The sequence below is a fragment of the Urocampus carinirostris genome, chromosome 13, assembly GCF_059441175.1.
Source record: "Urocampus carinirostris isolate Australia breed hairy pipefish chromosome 13, RoL_Ucar_1.0, whole genome shotgun sequence".
NCBI lineage: Eukaryota > Metazoa > Chordata > Actinopteri > Syngnathiformes > Syngnathidae > Urocampus > Urocampus carinirostris.
In genome coordinates, this window is record NC_142361.1 from 24,012,379 (window position 1) to 24,029,057 (window position 16,679).

The window sequence follows — 16,679 nt, forward strand, 5'->3', positions numbered from 1 at the left end:
GTATGCGATTTTCTGCAGCACACTAGACAAAAGTCTCCCAGTACACGTCTTGAAAAACAGTGGTATAAATAATCAAACAGGGCTTGTTTTTGTTCTTTCATCCGAGCTAGGCTTGTACGGCATATTTAAAAGATAGGTTCCGAGTGCCCCGCTTTCTTGTCACGGTTCCGAAGAAGAAATGCGTAAACACGCCCGAGCGACGTCGTCGGGAGGCACTAAAAAAATCCCGTGGGGACATAGTACCGTCGCCAGGCCAGCCTGGTGACGCGTTTAAGGACTATGTTTGGAACATTGTTCATCGCCGAAAGGATTCGGCGACGCGGCAAGCATGAAGGAGGAGGGGACCGATCTGCTACAAGATGGGAACACGGAGATAAAGATGTCGGTAAAGGGCACGGGGAGGAAGCACAATGGAAGATATGCTGAAATTCTTCGCCAGATAAACCGAGACACTTCATCGGGGACGTGTCAGCTAACCCATTTGGGACGGGAATGCAGTGGTGCTTTTCTACCACTAGTAGTGGGGGCGCTGTTGTGCATTTGTACCATAAAACATCAACAATGAACTATTCCATGTGTTTAAATGATGTTTGTGTCCATATTGAGTTACCCTTTAAAGGTGTTGGCTCCTTGCTTATACTGTGTCTCATTTATTTACATTATTTCAATACCCTGCTCTCTGGATTTCCCCAAAAAGAAAGGAGGCTTAACATCACCCTTATTCTAACCCTAGAAATGAGTACTCTCATATTGCCTGCGTTATCAGCCAGCCTCAATTTGGCATAAGACCTGGAACTGACATTTGCTTTCATTTTCTCTCATTTGAATTATTGTAATTCCTGCTCCCCGGATTCCCCAAAAAGAAATATGGTCGACCTCAGACTTGACATGATACTGGGTGCTGATGCTTGCTTTTATTTCTTAATATTTATAATATTGTAATTCCCTGCTTTCTGGATTTCCCCAAAAGAAAATATGGTCGACCTCAGACTTATTTTTACACTAGAAATTAGTGCTTTCTTAGCAGTCAGCCACAACTTGGCATGATATTGGGTGCTGATGCTTGCTTTTATTCCCTTGTTCTTTGATTATTGTAATTCCCTGCTCTCTGGATTTCCCCAAAAGAATGGATGGTTGACCTCAACCTTATGATAAAACTACAAACTAGTGGTTTCTCAGCCTCACCCTCTGCCTCAGCAACCAGCCCCTACTTGACATGATACTGGGTGCTGATGCTTGCTTTTATTTCCCCGTTTTTATAATATTGTAATTCCCTGCTCTCTGGATTTCCCCAAAAGAAAATATGGTCGACCTCAGACTTATTTTGACACTAGTAATTGGTGCTTTCTTAGCAGTCAGCCACAACTTGGCATGATGTTGGGTTCTGATGCTTGCCTTTATTACCTTGTTCTTAGATTACTGTAATTCCCTGCTCTCTGGATTTCCCCAAAAGAATGGGAGATTGTCCTCAACCTTATTATAAAACTAGAAACTAGTGCTTTCTTACCTTTAGCAGCCAGCCACAACTTGGCATGATTTTGGGTGCTGATGCTTGCCTTTATTCCCTTGTTCTCAGAATATTGTAAATCCCTGCTTTCTAGATTTTTCCAAAAGAACGGACAGTTGGCCTCAACCTTATTATAACACTAGAAATACGCGCTTTTTTACTCCATGCATTAGCAGCCAGCTGCAACTTGGCATGATACTGGGTGCTGATGCTTGCTTTTATTTCCTCATAATATTGTAATTCCCTGCTCTCAGGATTTCTGCAAAAGAAAAAATGGTTAACCTCAGACTGATTTGACCCTAGAAACTAGCGGTTTCTTTTGCTCTGCCTTAGCAGTCCGCCAAAACTTGGCATGATACCTCCTAACCCCGCTCACACATCCCCAAAATGTGCTAAACCGGGGATTACCACAATCCGGTTAGGACGATATTGCCAAATCTCCCGACGTGATTGGATTCTCTGCGGGGGGGAGAATGGCCCTTGGTACTCTCCCGTATTCCTTATATAGCTGCGACCGACCCCGAGCCCTCACTTTAAAGAAGAGTGCCTCTAATGTATTGCGGTTACAAGATGCCAAGCTCCATTCAAGAATCCGCTTCCTGCAGGAAGAACCCGTTTAGTCGGCACCGATCGTTATCCGATACCGGCTCGAGTGTCGGGAGTACAAAACGCCGGCTGCCGATAATTACGTCGGCTCTTGCGCCGCACTTCACTTCGGAGTCGAGTACGGAGAGAACGATTGACGGCAAATTGTCGCGGGTTTCTGATTTACAACTCCTATTATGAGGAAGTATCGAATGGGGACTCATTATAAACGATCTTATTTTTGGTCGTCATTGATACTGGTAAAGAAACCGATACCATTAGCAGAATTGTTTCTTTCCCCTGTCCACCAAAAATGTACAATAAAACATCTTAAAATTGCATTCCCATTACGATAAGAAGTTATTTGTACTGATTGACAGCCACTAGAGGGCACCACTGTCGTGACTGAGTTACTATACTCTAACAATTTTTATCAAGTACTGAAAATATTTGAAGCCTGGATAGAAGTGAGCGCCACCAGGGTGTACTTCCCCAAGTCACACCACAGGAAATGGTGCCCCGTGTGGTTAAGGGATCCACCCACCCACCACCCCTGCTTATACACTGTATTGCATTTGTCTCCAATTATTCTACTTACTACTCAAGTGCGGGTTAAAGATTGATTGTCATTTTGAGAAGTCATCATATTAAATTATAATACTATAAAACTGTGTACATTTTTTAAACAAAAGTAATATTGATATCAGTCCTAAAACTTAGTATCTGTATCACCGTTCTAGCACATATTAATGTACTGTATTCATTTATATTTCATTATTTTTAACCATTTCCTATTTTTCTTTTTAATATATTTTTATTATTTTAGTTACTTCTATATTTTCATATTTAATATTTTTTGTCTATTTCTTTTTTTTATGTTTTATTGTTTTGATTTAATTTAATTTGTTTAATTATTTGAATTTTTAAATATTTTATTTTATTTATTTTTTATCTTATTTTTAAATATTTTTAATTCTTTAATTCATTTTGTTTGCTGTTTTCTTTTTTGTTAATATGTTTGTACCTTTGTGTTTACTTTATTTTATCAGTACAGAAGATGTGGGTGATAGGAAGGCCCAAATATGGTTGGATGGACGGGGTGAAACGTGCTCTGGATGTTAGGTGGGTTAATGTAATAGTTGCAAAAGTGTGTGCAAGGGATGGATGTCAATGAACAAGGATAGTTAAGAATGACTGATATCGAAAGATATGATGCAGAGGGGGTAAACCAGTGTATCCTGATGAAGGGTTGCATGGCTAAGAAACTCACCCTTTGTTGTGCTGTGGGCTTAATGTTCGGTGTCAGGATGGGAAGAGCAAAGGGTAATAAATGTTTGGTCAATCTGAGTATGTTATCGACGGTAGCCATCTCTCATGAGGGGGATATGGCTTTGATATATATATATATATATATATATATATATATATATATATATATATATAGATAGATCAATTCGCTTGATCAGCTTGGTATTATTTATATCATTAAACCACATTCAATAGTTTTTTCAATTTGTCGATAATTGCTCATTCCTGTTCCCTGCTATTGATGTCTGATATTTATTTTGTCAAGGCTGGCAGTTAACGTGGTAAATATTCATATATACTATGTTATTATTTTGCTTTAATAGATGAAAAAGTTTTTACAAAAAGTCTTTCAGAACGAATGACAAAAAAATAATGCGAGAGCACACAACACAACGATTATTTTTCGCGTTCCGAGGCGCAAATGAAACCCGAGATAGAATCTTTTCGGATTACTCAAAGATGAACCGGCGCCCGGTAAATTGGAAACGTGTTTTGAAAACGCGGACGATTTCTTTCTTTCCGTGAGTCTCGACGAGAACTTGTTTGTCCTCCATTTTTGATGTGGCGAGCGAACATGATGAAAACAAGATAAATTATCCCCAAATGTCATTAGTGCACATCTCCGCCCGGCAACTGTGTCGGTCCTGGGAGAGACCACCTCCTGTTTCCATGGAAACTTGCACTGAAGAGACTGGGAAAAGCTCAGCGAGATGTTCGTCCGTGTGGACAAGAGACGTAACGAGAGGGGGAACGTCTTTTTTTTTGACGTGCCATTAAAAAACAGCCACAATGTTTTAGTTGAAAAGACTTTGACTTCATATGATTATTAAGTGCGACGCGAGAACCGAAGAAAAGTTGGATCTGAGAGCAAGCCGGAGACACGGGCAGGGTGTAACCCTTCACACTAATTAGCCACCGAGAAGTAGCAATTAGCTTCAAAAAAGGTCGTTGTGCTTCAGTGTGGGATTCATTTTCAAGCGTTTAGAAAACAGGTTTAAAACCTGTGGCTCGCAGGCGATTTATGGCCTGCAAGACGATATTTTGCAAACACCACCAAATAAGAAAGCTTCTTTTTAGTGTGGAGTTTGGTATGGATGCCACCTCCATTTTTATTAGCAGTGTTGGGCAGGCTTCTTTAAAATAGTCATTACTTATAGTGACTCACAACTTTTTCCAAAAAGTAACTGAGTTAGTAACGTAGCGTGGGTCGGTAACCTATGGCACGCGTGCCACTGCTGAACGCACGGCAAAATAATTAAAAAATAATTTAATGTGCATTTTTAGGTTATATTTAGACATTTTTAGTTGCGCGCTGCGTTATTTAGAGGCTTTACGGTAGCACCCCTCCTCCTCTGCTCCGTGTGTGAGCGTGTCTGTGCCGGGTCTCGCAGAGGAGGAAAGATCTGTGTTTCAAACCACCCACAAAAACACAGGCGCGCGATAAATGAACAAATCAAATCAGCTCCTCCAGCAAGAAAATCTCGTTCTTTTCACCAGCGTGGACAGATGAATGAGGCTTTGTGCAAAAAATGACCGTGCTGTTTGTGCATTATGCCTCGAGAGCGTTGTACCTCGCACGTCAACAAGTGTTAAGCGTCATTACGAGACGAAACATAAACATGAATTCAATGACAAGTCTGGAGAGGCGGAGACATTGAAATGCGTTGTGTCCAGGTACGGCAAACAAACACAGACCCTGAAAACATTTTTCAAACGCCTCCACTGAAGCAAGCTATCACATTGCTCACTGCATGGCAAAGCACGGAAAACCATTTACTGATGGCGAGTATATTAAAGGTGTGTGTGTGTGTGTTTTGATAGTTTCTAAAATAAGAATTTATTGATGAACGGTATGGTAGCTGTCCATATTACTTGATTTTGATTGTAGTTCATTGTTGATGAAGAATAGTTGAAGTCATGTCTACAGGCCTTTCCACATGTTGCTCATAGTCATTTTTTAGTTTGTTGATGAACAAGGATAGTGGGAGATAAATTGGTCAGTTATACAATTTCAATGTTTATCCATGTTGTATATTCGGACTGGTGTAAAATGACAGCTCTGTTGGAAATAAAAAAATGTTTTGCGAGTAATTAATCTAGGTGTGGCACACTAATTTACAAGGACATCTAAAAGTGGCACTCCACACCGAAAAGGTTGCTGACCCCTGCTCCATAGCAGGGTGCTCCCTTGGCTCCCCAGTGTATACCTAGGTTTGTTTACCTCTCAGTCCTTTTTGTAGATGCACCTTCTTTGTCTTTAACTTGTAATCCTTTTTACATGCCATGATAAATTTTAAGGTGCTGGTACAAAATCCTTGTGTTTCCTCTGGACCTAGCGACTACGCGAAAGCAAATTCTGCAACGGGCGTTTTCTTCTGTTCCACTTCGTCAAAACCAAAATATGTCCAAACAAGTGATTTACCACCCTTCTTCAGTGCAAGCTTCATTTCCTTCTCGTTTGTTGACCCTGGGACTATGTTTACGAGTCCGCCATGGCACTAAATTAGCTCACACGGTGGGTGTGGCATAGTGTGGTGCCTGCAAACTTTGAATCGCATTGATTGGCTTGTGCTATTACTAAAACTTGCCTCTGATTGGTCGGCGCTTTTAAAACTCCAACAGTAACAATTGTGGTTGGCCAAAACTCCATCACTCACGACAAAATCTTGATAAAAAACGCAATGCTTTGCGGTTTCACAACTGCACTACGCTTAAACTTCTGACTTTGACTTCAGACTGCCGCCACCCTACCGCCCCATTCTTCCTCACGGCCCCCCCAGATCTTTCCAACGCCCCCAGGGGGGCGGCACCGCCCACTTTGGGAACCACTGCTCTATAGTAAAAGTAACTAGTTACCAAGAAAAGTAACTAATTACATTACTTTAAAAATAAGTTGTATGTCAAAGAGGTTGACATTTTCTGAGCAGTATTCAAATCAGTTGGATAGAGATGAACAGACACGCAGTTGTGTTTTGGAGGTTTGTAATATTTTTTGCACTTCAATAACAAATTATTGATGGTACACCTAAAGTGAAACAAAAAGAAACAATATAATAAAATAAAAATCAGCAGTAAAAAATGTAAAGTAAGTTTAATAAATGAAATCTAACTCAAATGGTCCATTGGAGAGATGGGATTTCCGACTGTTTTTAGTACACTGTCTTTTTTCGTCTTGGCTCACTAAAAAAGAGCTCCTTTGGGTCCTAAATGGCCCTTCATGTTCTTTTGGTTGTTTAATCCGCATATTATCATTTATTATGTATTATTTTGAATGACTTAAAAAGGGGAAAAGTAAAGCAAAATAGCACTTAAAGGTTAACACTGAAAAACACTGGTAATAAAAAGATAAAATATTTAAAAATCTACAAATAAAAAGATAAAATAAAAATAACATTGTTAGCTTTTTGAATACTCAATAAATTCAAGGTCAACAGAAGAGAATGCCTGAAAAAATGCATTTCGACCAATTACCAGAGAAAATCAGTATCTCAAAGGAAATTGGCTATCGACCTTTACCATATTTACCCCTTTATATGACATTTGGAATCAATTATTTGGTGTACCTAAAGCTTTGCTGTGTACGTCCGTATTGCATGTTATGTTTCAGAAATGACTGTCTGCTATTGGTCGTTGTCATATAGGATGCTGTTTGCATCCAGGCTTCATAAAAAATGCTGTTCTGCTATTGGCTGAACTACCTTTGTGAATATTTTTGGGCTAACGATGCAATATTACAGTGGCCTTGGGGGTAGGGCGCTCGCTATGAAAATGGAGCTTACGATTATGTAGAAATTTGAAAAAAGCACACAATTTGCGACCCTCCCTAAACATGGCCCCCAATAAAATTTATCACTAGCTTTACTCAGGTTGTCGCACCTGAAATGGACTTACCCGATCTGCCGTCTCGTTGGAAGTCCACGTGGTACCATTCTCCATCGTTGACCTTCTTGTTGACCGCCTTGGTCTTAGTAGTCCCCGATCCCATGTCCAGAAGCAGATACAGATGCCCGTCCAGCATCTCGATTGCAAAAAAGTCCACTTTAAGGGTCATGGGACTTATGGAGTCCTTCTGCTGCTGCTTGGGTTTGCCGTGGCTGAAGAGGAGGAGCCCGTTGGGCTCGGTGGTCCGGAAGTCGAACGATATGGAGCCCGTCTTCTTGGCATTCCATTTGTTGAGGACTATAAAAGACTCGGGCGTCTCGAAGGTAATGGGGTCCAGGGTGGCCACGTTCTCGCACTTGAAGGCCACGGTACCGTGGACCTTCATTTTAGGGTCTCCTTGCTTGGCTAACCTAGATAGCTCCAGTCTTACGTCGTTGTTTTTGTACACCACCTGATGAGAAACATACGCAGGATTTAGTGCGACAGTAGAACCCGGGGATAAGGCGTGCCTGCCTTACAATGTTTTCCCTTTAAGGCCAGGGTGTCAAAGTCAAACAAACTGAGGGGCAAATAAAGAATTTTTCTCAGAGCCTATAGACCGGTTATATTGAATGTTGATAGATTTATTTCTCTTTTTATCACGCTTATATCCCAGTGAACCTAATTGAAACTTCTGATAATTAAACAAATAAAGAAAAAGTTTTATTTTAACAAACATTATATTTAAAATATATTTGCAATTTTGTCTAGCAAGAAACTTCTGTGCAACTTAAAATCTAAGATGAATGTGACAATTAAAACTATACTTACGCATTGCTGTAGCTAGTCAATCAAAATGAGCGCACATGCATCACTGTTGCATTGTGGGAAATATATTTGTGCATGTTAGGGATTTGTGGGATTGCTGCAGTCTGTAAGCTGGTTCTAATACTGACTTAATATCATCTCGGGACATAGGAAAACCGTTTTTCGAGTAAGGGTCAGCGGATCGATCCAAATATCGATATTATTATTATTATTATTATTATTAATATTAATTCTATTACTTGGATCGGAGTGATACTATTGTCTCAATACTGTCCTCCAATTTTTACCGTCACTTTAAGTAAGATTATACATGCATTCCAACTTTCAAGTTTGATTCAATTGTGGTTACACATTTTTGCACTACTGACTTTGTTTTCCAAATAATGTTGCAACATATTTTGTTATATTGTTCTGAAACGGTTGTAGGAGAATTACTTTATATTTTATAATGTTATAAACATTATAAAAATGTCATTTTTGTTCTTACTGTTTAAGTTTGCATTGTGGTTATTTAACAAGAGTAGAATATTTTAAGTGTTTAACATTTTGGTGCTGTGTTTATCGCAATTATAAACTAACTCCTGGGAAGAGTCGTTGAATTATTAAATTACATTAACAGGCACGAAAGTATCAGTATCTGTATTAGAGCTAAGATCGGACCTAAAAATCTCAGTCCAACCCGACCCGAGTTTCAGGTATATTAACCCGAACCCGACGGATTAACTTGATTTGACAAATGAGCCCGAAATAAACCCGAGGCTTTAATTTTGCTGCCACAGTAAACACGAAGCTTTACTCCGGCCGTGATTACTTCAGAGCCAAACGGCCCATTTCGGGTGAACTACGCAGTTTGGGGTTTGCTTGGGGCCCAGTCCCTCAAATCAAGTGGGCATTTCAAGAGCAGCGCCAAAAAGATCGGTTTAGTGCCAAAGTGCGCATCTCGGCGACGTGCAGCAAACAAAAGTGAAATCAAATTCTGCAGATTACAAGCTGCAAATAGTGAAACATATGCCCGAAAAGCAGAAAGAAAGTTTGTAAAGTTTGTAAGCCATAGGCAAGAAACAGAAATGTCGTCTGACTTAAGGGAGGTTGAAGGAGGAATCCGCGCGTCTTTTACCCCAAAACCGGTGAGGAAAATGTATTTGGATTAAGTGATTTTGAGTTAAACTGATAATTTGGTAAGCATTTACTTCATCTAAGTAATGAGATGTTGTGTAGATCCTACATGAAGGGGGAAAAAATAAAAAATAGATAAAATATAACTGTCGAGAGAAGCCCGCAGGCTCGCCTAAATGATTGACATTTTAAGACTAAACCAACTCAAATTTTGGGTTGAATTTATGCCTGGGCCCAAGATCTTACCTCTTTGTATCAATCAATACTACCCTGTAGTTACTTGGATAAGATCAATACCAACATTCCCAGCATTGCCTACTCCTACTCTTGTGGCGTTTTACCCACTATTCTACACTAGCAACAACTTATTTTGCGGGGCCAAAAACTGACAAAACTCAAATTCCATTGTTCGAGTTAAGTCTCAGCAAAAACTGTCTGCTATGATCGACATCCTATAAAATTATTGTCTGCTATTGGTTTGTGTCAGGACATCATGACAGTTCTGGTATGCTCTTGGCAAAAGTACCACCCACAATTGCTTTCTCTTTCTTCATTCAGTTCAAAATCTCTTGTTCTTCATGAATACTTTACAAGTTGGCGATACAAAACTATTTATTCGCCACAAGGCTTGCATTCATGCTAAAGCCAAAAACATGATAACCATGGAAATGAAGGGAAAAAGTTACTTTGGTTTCAGCCATGCAACTTAGCAATTGTCAATCAGGACAAATATTCTGAATGAGGCGGCTGGTAAACATAGGGAATGATAATCCTTGTGTATGTTATCAATTCAGTTTTAATCTGAATCTTTTGACTACTCGGGTATCACTGAAGATGTGGAAAGATGGTTCTGTTGAAAATGAATGGGGGAAATGAGATTTTCGTATGTAAAATGTAAAATTGAAGAAATAAGGCCCGTGTTAGCATGAAAGTGTCATTATTCCATTTAAAAGGTAGTTTCTTGTTCGTTTCAACAGGTTCTAGCACGTGCCCGCAAAACCAATGCAGTGCCAAGAGGGGGCACTGCGAGGACCACTTTCAGAAAAAAAAAAGGAAAGTGCTGCCGTAATGGGGCTTAAACAAATTAGAGATGGCAATAACCGCATCATTATCCAATCTGCATAATGACGACGTCGCTTCAATCATGGCGGGGTTGCTTTGTTCAGTCTAATAATGCGAAATTTTATAATGAGACGTTGGCTAGCTCGTTTTCAGAAGGACTTTTCAGAGAGAATAACAGATATTAGTTTAAATTGGCATCATTAGAGAATTAGAAATATGACAATAGGTTGAATTGAGTATTTTGGAAACAAACACGATTGGAGGACCATTAAACAAGACTTGTCATTATGCCCCATTACGTGTGAATAGCAAATAAAATACTTGGCTATACTTATTATTTATCAGCTGCCAATTATAATCGGCGACTTTTGACTTTCCAAAATTTCCTTACAAGTTATCGGAAAATCTAACTAATTTTCCATCCCTTCTTGGGAACTAAGAACTGAAGTCATGACACAGAGCATTAGCAATAAGCAAGTGAGATCCTGTGAACTGGGCTTCTTTAAAAATTTAATGAGAGTGAGAGAAAGATGGAAAGCGAGAGATGGATGAAGAGAGAGAGAGATGGAAGGAGAGAGACTGTTGGATGGTAGGACAGCGCTGGATAGATGAGAGGTTGACGAGAGAAAGGGGGAGCGATGTAGATGAAGGGAGGAAGGGAGGGCCGGTGATAGAAGGATGTACGGAGAAAGAGAGAGAGGAATCGAAGGAAGGATGAATAGAAAGAGGGATGGATGGAGAAAGCGATGAAAGTGAGCTGAATGGAGAGAGATATACAACAAAGAGAAAGAGAGAGACAGAGAGTGAAGAGAAAGAGAGAGAGAGATATGGCTGGAGAGAGAATAAGAGAGATGCCTGAAGAGAGAAAAATGGATGAGAGATAAAAAGAGGGATGGCTGGAAAAAGGGAAATGAATGGAGAGATCGAAAGAAAGATGGATGTAGAGAGAGAAATGAATGGAGCGATGGAGAGGGATGGATGGATTAATAGAGAGATGGTTGGAGAGATAAAGAGAAAGATGGCTGGAGAGAGATAAATGGATGGAGAGAAAGAGAGAGAGATGTCTGGAGACATAAAGGGAATGATGGTGGGAGAGAGAAGTGGATAAGGATATCAATATAGGGATGGATTGAAATATAGAAATGGATGGAGAGATAAAGAGAGATAGATTGAGATAGAGAAATGGATGGAGGGATAAATAGAGATGCATGGAGAGATAAAGAGAAATTGATAGAGAGAGAGAGGGAAATTTCAAGAGATAAATGGATGAAGAGAGAGAATTATATGGAGAGATAAAGGGAGAGATGGCTGGAGAGAGAGAAATGAATGAGCTGATAAAGAGTGGGTTTAATGGAGAGAGAAAAAAAGATGAAGAGATAAAGAGAGAGCTGGATAGAAAGACAAATGGAGAGAAAGAGAGAGGTTTCAAGGGAGCAATGGATGGAGAGAGAAAGAGAGATGGATGGATAACGAGACAGGTGAAAGAAAGAAAAGGGGAGACATTTAGAGAATGAAAAATAGAATGAGGGATGGAAGGATGAAGCAAGATGGATGATGGATGTAGGGGAGATGGCTGGAGAGAGATGGATGGAAAGATGATACAGATTTTTTTTTTTTTATGGAGGGATGGATGTTAAGAGTTGGGGTGGATGGATGCAGGGATTGTTGGAGAAATGGATGGATGAAAACCAAGTGATGAATGGTTTGATGGAAGAACAGAGTGAGGGACAGACAAACGGATGGATGAGAATAGAGTGAGGGGTATGGGAAAATGGGTGGATGGAGGGAAAGATGGGAGGAAAAGAATGGTATAGCGAAAGAGGGGGAGCTAGATAGGGGATGATAAGAGAGTGACGATGGAGAGAAAGCCAGCGAGAGGAGAACCGAAGAGCAAGACAAGGATAGAATACGAGCGCAAAGAATGCATGACGGAGAGATGACTAAATAGATAATGGAGACAGCTCCAAAGTAATGCTCGACCTCCTTGAGGCATCCCATGAAATTGTTGCTAACGGGCGATCCGGGCAGGTCGGCCGTGCTGGGACTTCCCCCCACGTAGAAGAAGTCGTCCGATCCCAACATGGTGTAATCTTCTTGCGTGTAACCTGTCGTGGTCAGTATGCCGTCCACTGAAATCGTCACCTGCAGCAAAAAAAGGAAAAAAAGAAAAAAAAAACACAACCCAAAAAAAAGAGAGAAAAAGGCTACACTCAAGCCTCCGTTAAAATACAACAACAACACATCCTCCATCGTTTTCCAGAAACCCATTTTCATGTCTGATCGTTTTTTTCTTGTTCTTTGGTCCAAATGGTTAGTCGGAAGACGGCGGTGCCGTCACGGAAAGTTGGTCAGTGTTAGTATTGCAACGTAAAAATTAGTCAGCAGACACAAAAATGGCGTTAGTAGAATGTTTTCAAAAAAGAAGTCGAATGTTCATCATGAATTAGTCATGGAGATAACAGATTATTCATAGTAAAAGTAGGCATACATGTCACTCATTTTCTTTTTGATTTTAGGTCCAATACAAAAAGAAAATGTGCCCAAGTATGGAAGCCCAAGAGTGCCAAAATATTTCACTTTATTGAATTTAGAAAGGTTGTTAGATAAATCGGTCACTATGTAATATGGCTATTCACACTCTTTTTAAACAGCGTGTTATTATGATGTAATAACATGTAACTATGAACCACATATTTCATCATTTTCCAATTTGACTGCATGAAGTATTGCTATTTCTATGGTCTGCTACTCATGTTTGTTTCAATCGCATTTGTAGCCGCGCCGCTTGTGAATTTATCCTTCCGTATAACGGGATTTTCAAATTAAAAGGTGGCATTTTCCGAAAAACGTTTTTATTTCACTTATTTAAGGATCTCGTACTTCATATTTGACTGTAATTTCTTTCTCTGTGGTTTTGTTTAAAAGAGAAAGACGTTTTTAGCAAAGTCGACTATTCGTGTCTGTTTTCGAGAAATTGGCCATTCATGACAGTCAGTGGGTTAAGCTTGTGCTTGATCCTTAAGATCGATTATTTTTCCTAGACATTTGTCATATTTGTCATGTAGCCCCGCCTCCTTTGGTTTGAATGACAGCAGGAGTCATTCTTTTGCACAATAATATTCTGTGATAAAAATTGTTGAAAATGACTTTTTGAAAAAATCGATCATGTTTTAAACGTTTTTTTTAATACAATTTAATAAAACACCTCATTTATCATGTACATGATTTTTTATTTTTTCCTCATATTTTGTTTAATAGAAACATATAAATAATAATAATAATAATAATTTCCTTGTATTGTCATTCTGTGTAACAATGTACACAGAACGAAATGTCGATTGCACCTGACCCGTTGTAGCGAGCCGATGCAGCCGCAACCAACAGAGGGTGCCGCCGACCACTTTTTAAGTCTTAGGAATGACTCGGCCGGGGCGCGAACCACCGACCTCCCAGTCTCAAAGCGGGCGCCTTACCATCTAGGCATACTACTGCCTTATTAATTCCCGGTCTAGCTGTCAATCAAAGTCAGTGGGTTGGGCCTGTTCTTGATTGCTAGGTTTGATTGGTTATCCTGGATTTTAGTCATGCCTCTCACTAGGCCTGCCTCATTTGGTTTGATTGACAGCTTAAGTCATTCTTTTGCAGTACGCCAAAATGATGCTTTAAAAAAAAAAACCACTAAATCAATGCTATCAACGTCATACATTTTTATTTTTTCGCCATGATTTTATTTAAAATCCATAGATATTTTCTGACAAAGTAATTTTATTTCAGCCGTTTTATAGAACAATGGTTCCCTGTGGGGTCCTTATCGATTGTCCTGGACATTTGTCATCTCTGTTTATAGCCCCGCCTTCATGCAGTTGATTGACAGCTTAAGTCATTCTTTCTTTAAAATGTTTTCTTTTAAATTAAATCATGAACATTAGAAAAAAAATACATTATGATAAAAAAATACACCTTGAATTATAAGTACGATACAAAAAAAAGATTCAAGAATAGAATATAAAATAATTTGATAAACAAAGATATCCTAAAATATTTAATAATTTTAATAGATTAGGAAGAATAGTGTGCAAGTCCTTCTTAAATTGACAGTGTGTAATATTTAATGCGTCCTAGTGCTAAAAAAAAACTTTGAAATGGTAAAGAAAATTGATTTTGAAGACTAGGCAAAAATCCATGAACTGTTAGACCTTTGTTAAAAGTCTTAGGTCGAGAAATTTGTATCTTATTACTCCGTGAAATGCCCATTTAAGTTGGCGCCATTTTTGTCCAGCATCCTGTGCCATGTATAACTGCCCATTGCTCGTACTAGGCAGCGCAGTGCCATCTAGTGGTCACATATTACACACCGGGGCTTTAATGAATAGCCATATTATATCGTCATTTTTCTTTTATTCTCTCGAATGGCCCTCTTTTATTCATTGCTTTCTGACCTTTTTGGGCTTCCATACCTAAACGGACATTAGTACGCTAGCAGCGCATGCAGGAATGTAAGGAAACTGCCCAAAAAAGCACAAAGAGGCATGAAAAAGCACCAAAAAGACAACCACAACTCAACATATGTGGTCAAATAACGCATGCCATGCCAAAAGAGGGAGGAGCCAATGGAAAGCCGTCCAGACAGAAAATAAAGGGCCCCTAAAGTATTTCAAAATAAGAGCCTCAGACAAAATTGGACAGGAAACAAGTAGGAAAAAAAAATTGAGGATACTAAAAAAAAAAAATGGTAAGCAGAAAAGTACAAATCGCAAATTCCCTGTTTTTGTAAATGACTTCTATGTTAAATAAAATAAAAAATTAAAAGACACTGCAAACCCAAACTAAGAAACAATTATTATGAAATCTACCGAACAACGTAGTTTGTTTACCATAGCGTGTCCAATGCCTGAGTGCTTTGTGGAAAAGGGGGGAGAAAGGAAATTAAAAACTGTGAACAGAATAACGATCGTTACTCAAATCAAATATGATGTTCAATACTTGTTAGTACATCGTTCCAAAAAAAAGGATTTGTTAGTAGAATGACACATTCCATGAGTGATGTTAGTGTTTTCCGAAGCGTGTTAGTAACATGGGAGTAAAATTGGCCAAAATTGTTTTAACAAGAAAAAAGCGGACCTCGAATTTTCAGCCAAGGCATGTGCGACATTATTTTACTGACACATGTACATTTTTTTGGGGGGAAACAAGTGAGATTTCCCCAAAGATTTTCTCTGATAGAGTAATAGGAACAGAGCTTCATAGCTATTGTGAGTGATTAAGAGTGACTGTGGCGGGTGACTTCTCTGAGGCCATTAAAATAGGGTTCATTAGATGCAAACGCCCACAAACGCTACAATGGGAAAGTCAAAGGAGCTCAGCATGGATCTGAAAAAGCGAATCATTGACTTGATCAAGTCAGGTAAGTCACTTAGAGCCATTTCAAAGCAGCTGCAGGTCCCAGTGCAAACACTTTTTTGTACGCATTAAGTTCATTGCACTGTTTTGTCACTGCCACGATCAGAAGGACATGTGAACAATCACCTGCTGCTGAGAGAAAATCGGTCTGGAGGGTGAAGATTCAACCAAGATTCACCAAAAAGCAGATCTGTCAAGAATTAGAAGCTGCTGGAACACAGGTGACAGTGTCCATAGACAAGCGTGTTTTCCATCTTTATGGACTGAGAGGCTGCCATGCAAAAAGGAAGCCTTTGCTCCAAAAGCAGCACCTTAAGGTTATACTGAAGTTTGCTGCTGATCACATGGACAAAAATAAGACATTGTGATGAAAGGTTCTGTGGTCAGACAAAACAAAATCGAGCTATTTTGCCACAATGCCCAACGATATGTTTGAAGGAGAGAAGGTGAGGCCTTTAACCCCAAGTACACCATGCCTACGTCAAGCACGGTGGTGGTAGTATTATGCTGCGGAGCTGTTTTGCTGCCAATGGAACTGGTGCTTTACAGAGAGTAAATGCAATAATGAAGAAGGGGGATTTACTTCAAATTCTTTAAGATAACCTAAAGTCATCAGCCGAAGATTGTGTCTTCGGCACAGAGGGGTGTTCCAACAGGACACTGACCACAAACACACATCAAAAGTGGTAATGGAATCGCAAAATCAGGCTAGAATTAAGGTTTCAGAATGGCCTTCCTTAAGTCCTGACTTAAACCCCATTGAAAACTTGTGGATAATGCTGAAGAAACAAGATGATTGCAGAAAACCGTCAAATTTAACCTAACTACACCAATTCTGTCAAGAGGAGTGGTCAAAGATTCCACCAGAAGCTTATGGAAGCGCCTAATTGAAATGAAAATGGCCAAGGGACATGTTACCAAATATTAACGCTGCTGTATGTATATTCTTGACCAAGCAGATTTGATCCCCTTTTCTGTTAACACACAATGAAGTCACAAAAGAACCAAGCTT

The 16,679-nt window shown here is 39.5% G+C and overlaps 1 protein-coding gene across 11 annotated transcripts in view; it reads right to left on the reverse strand.

Annotated features, from left to right (window-relative positions):
- Positions 1-16,679, reverse strand: part of LOC148354133 (neurexin-1a-like) — a 370,466-nt gene that overhangs the window by 222,743 nt on the left and 131,044 nt on the right. For 10 of the 11 annotated variants that reach the window (XM_088351405.1, XM_088351402.1, XM_088351398.1 and 7 more), the window contains 3 exons: positions 15,142-15,165; positions 12,248-12,409; positions 7,292-7,733 (listed from right to left, as the gene is read on the reverse strand). In XM_088351405.1, coding sequence (XP_088207531.1) covers positions 7,292-7,733; positions 12,248-12,409; positions 15,142-15,165 — 628 coding nt within the window. The remainder of the gene's footprint in view (positions 1-7,291; positions 7,734-12,247; positions 12,410-15,141; positions 15,166-16,679) is intronic. The other variant, XM_088351399.1, reaches the window with a different exon arrangement.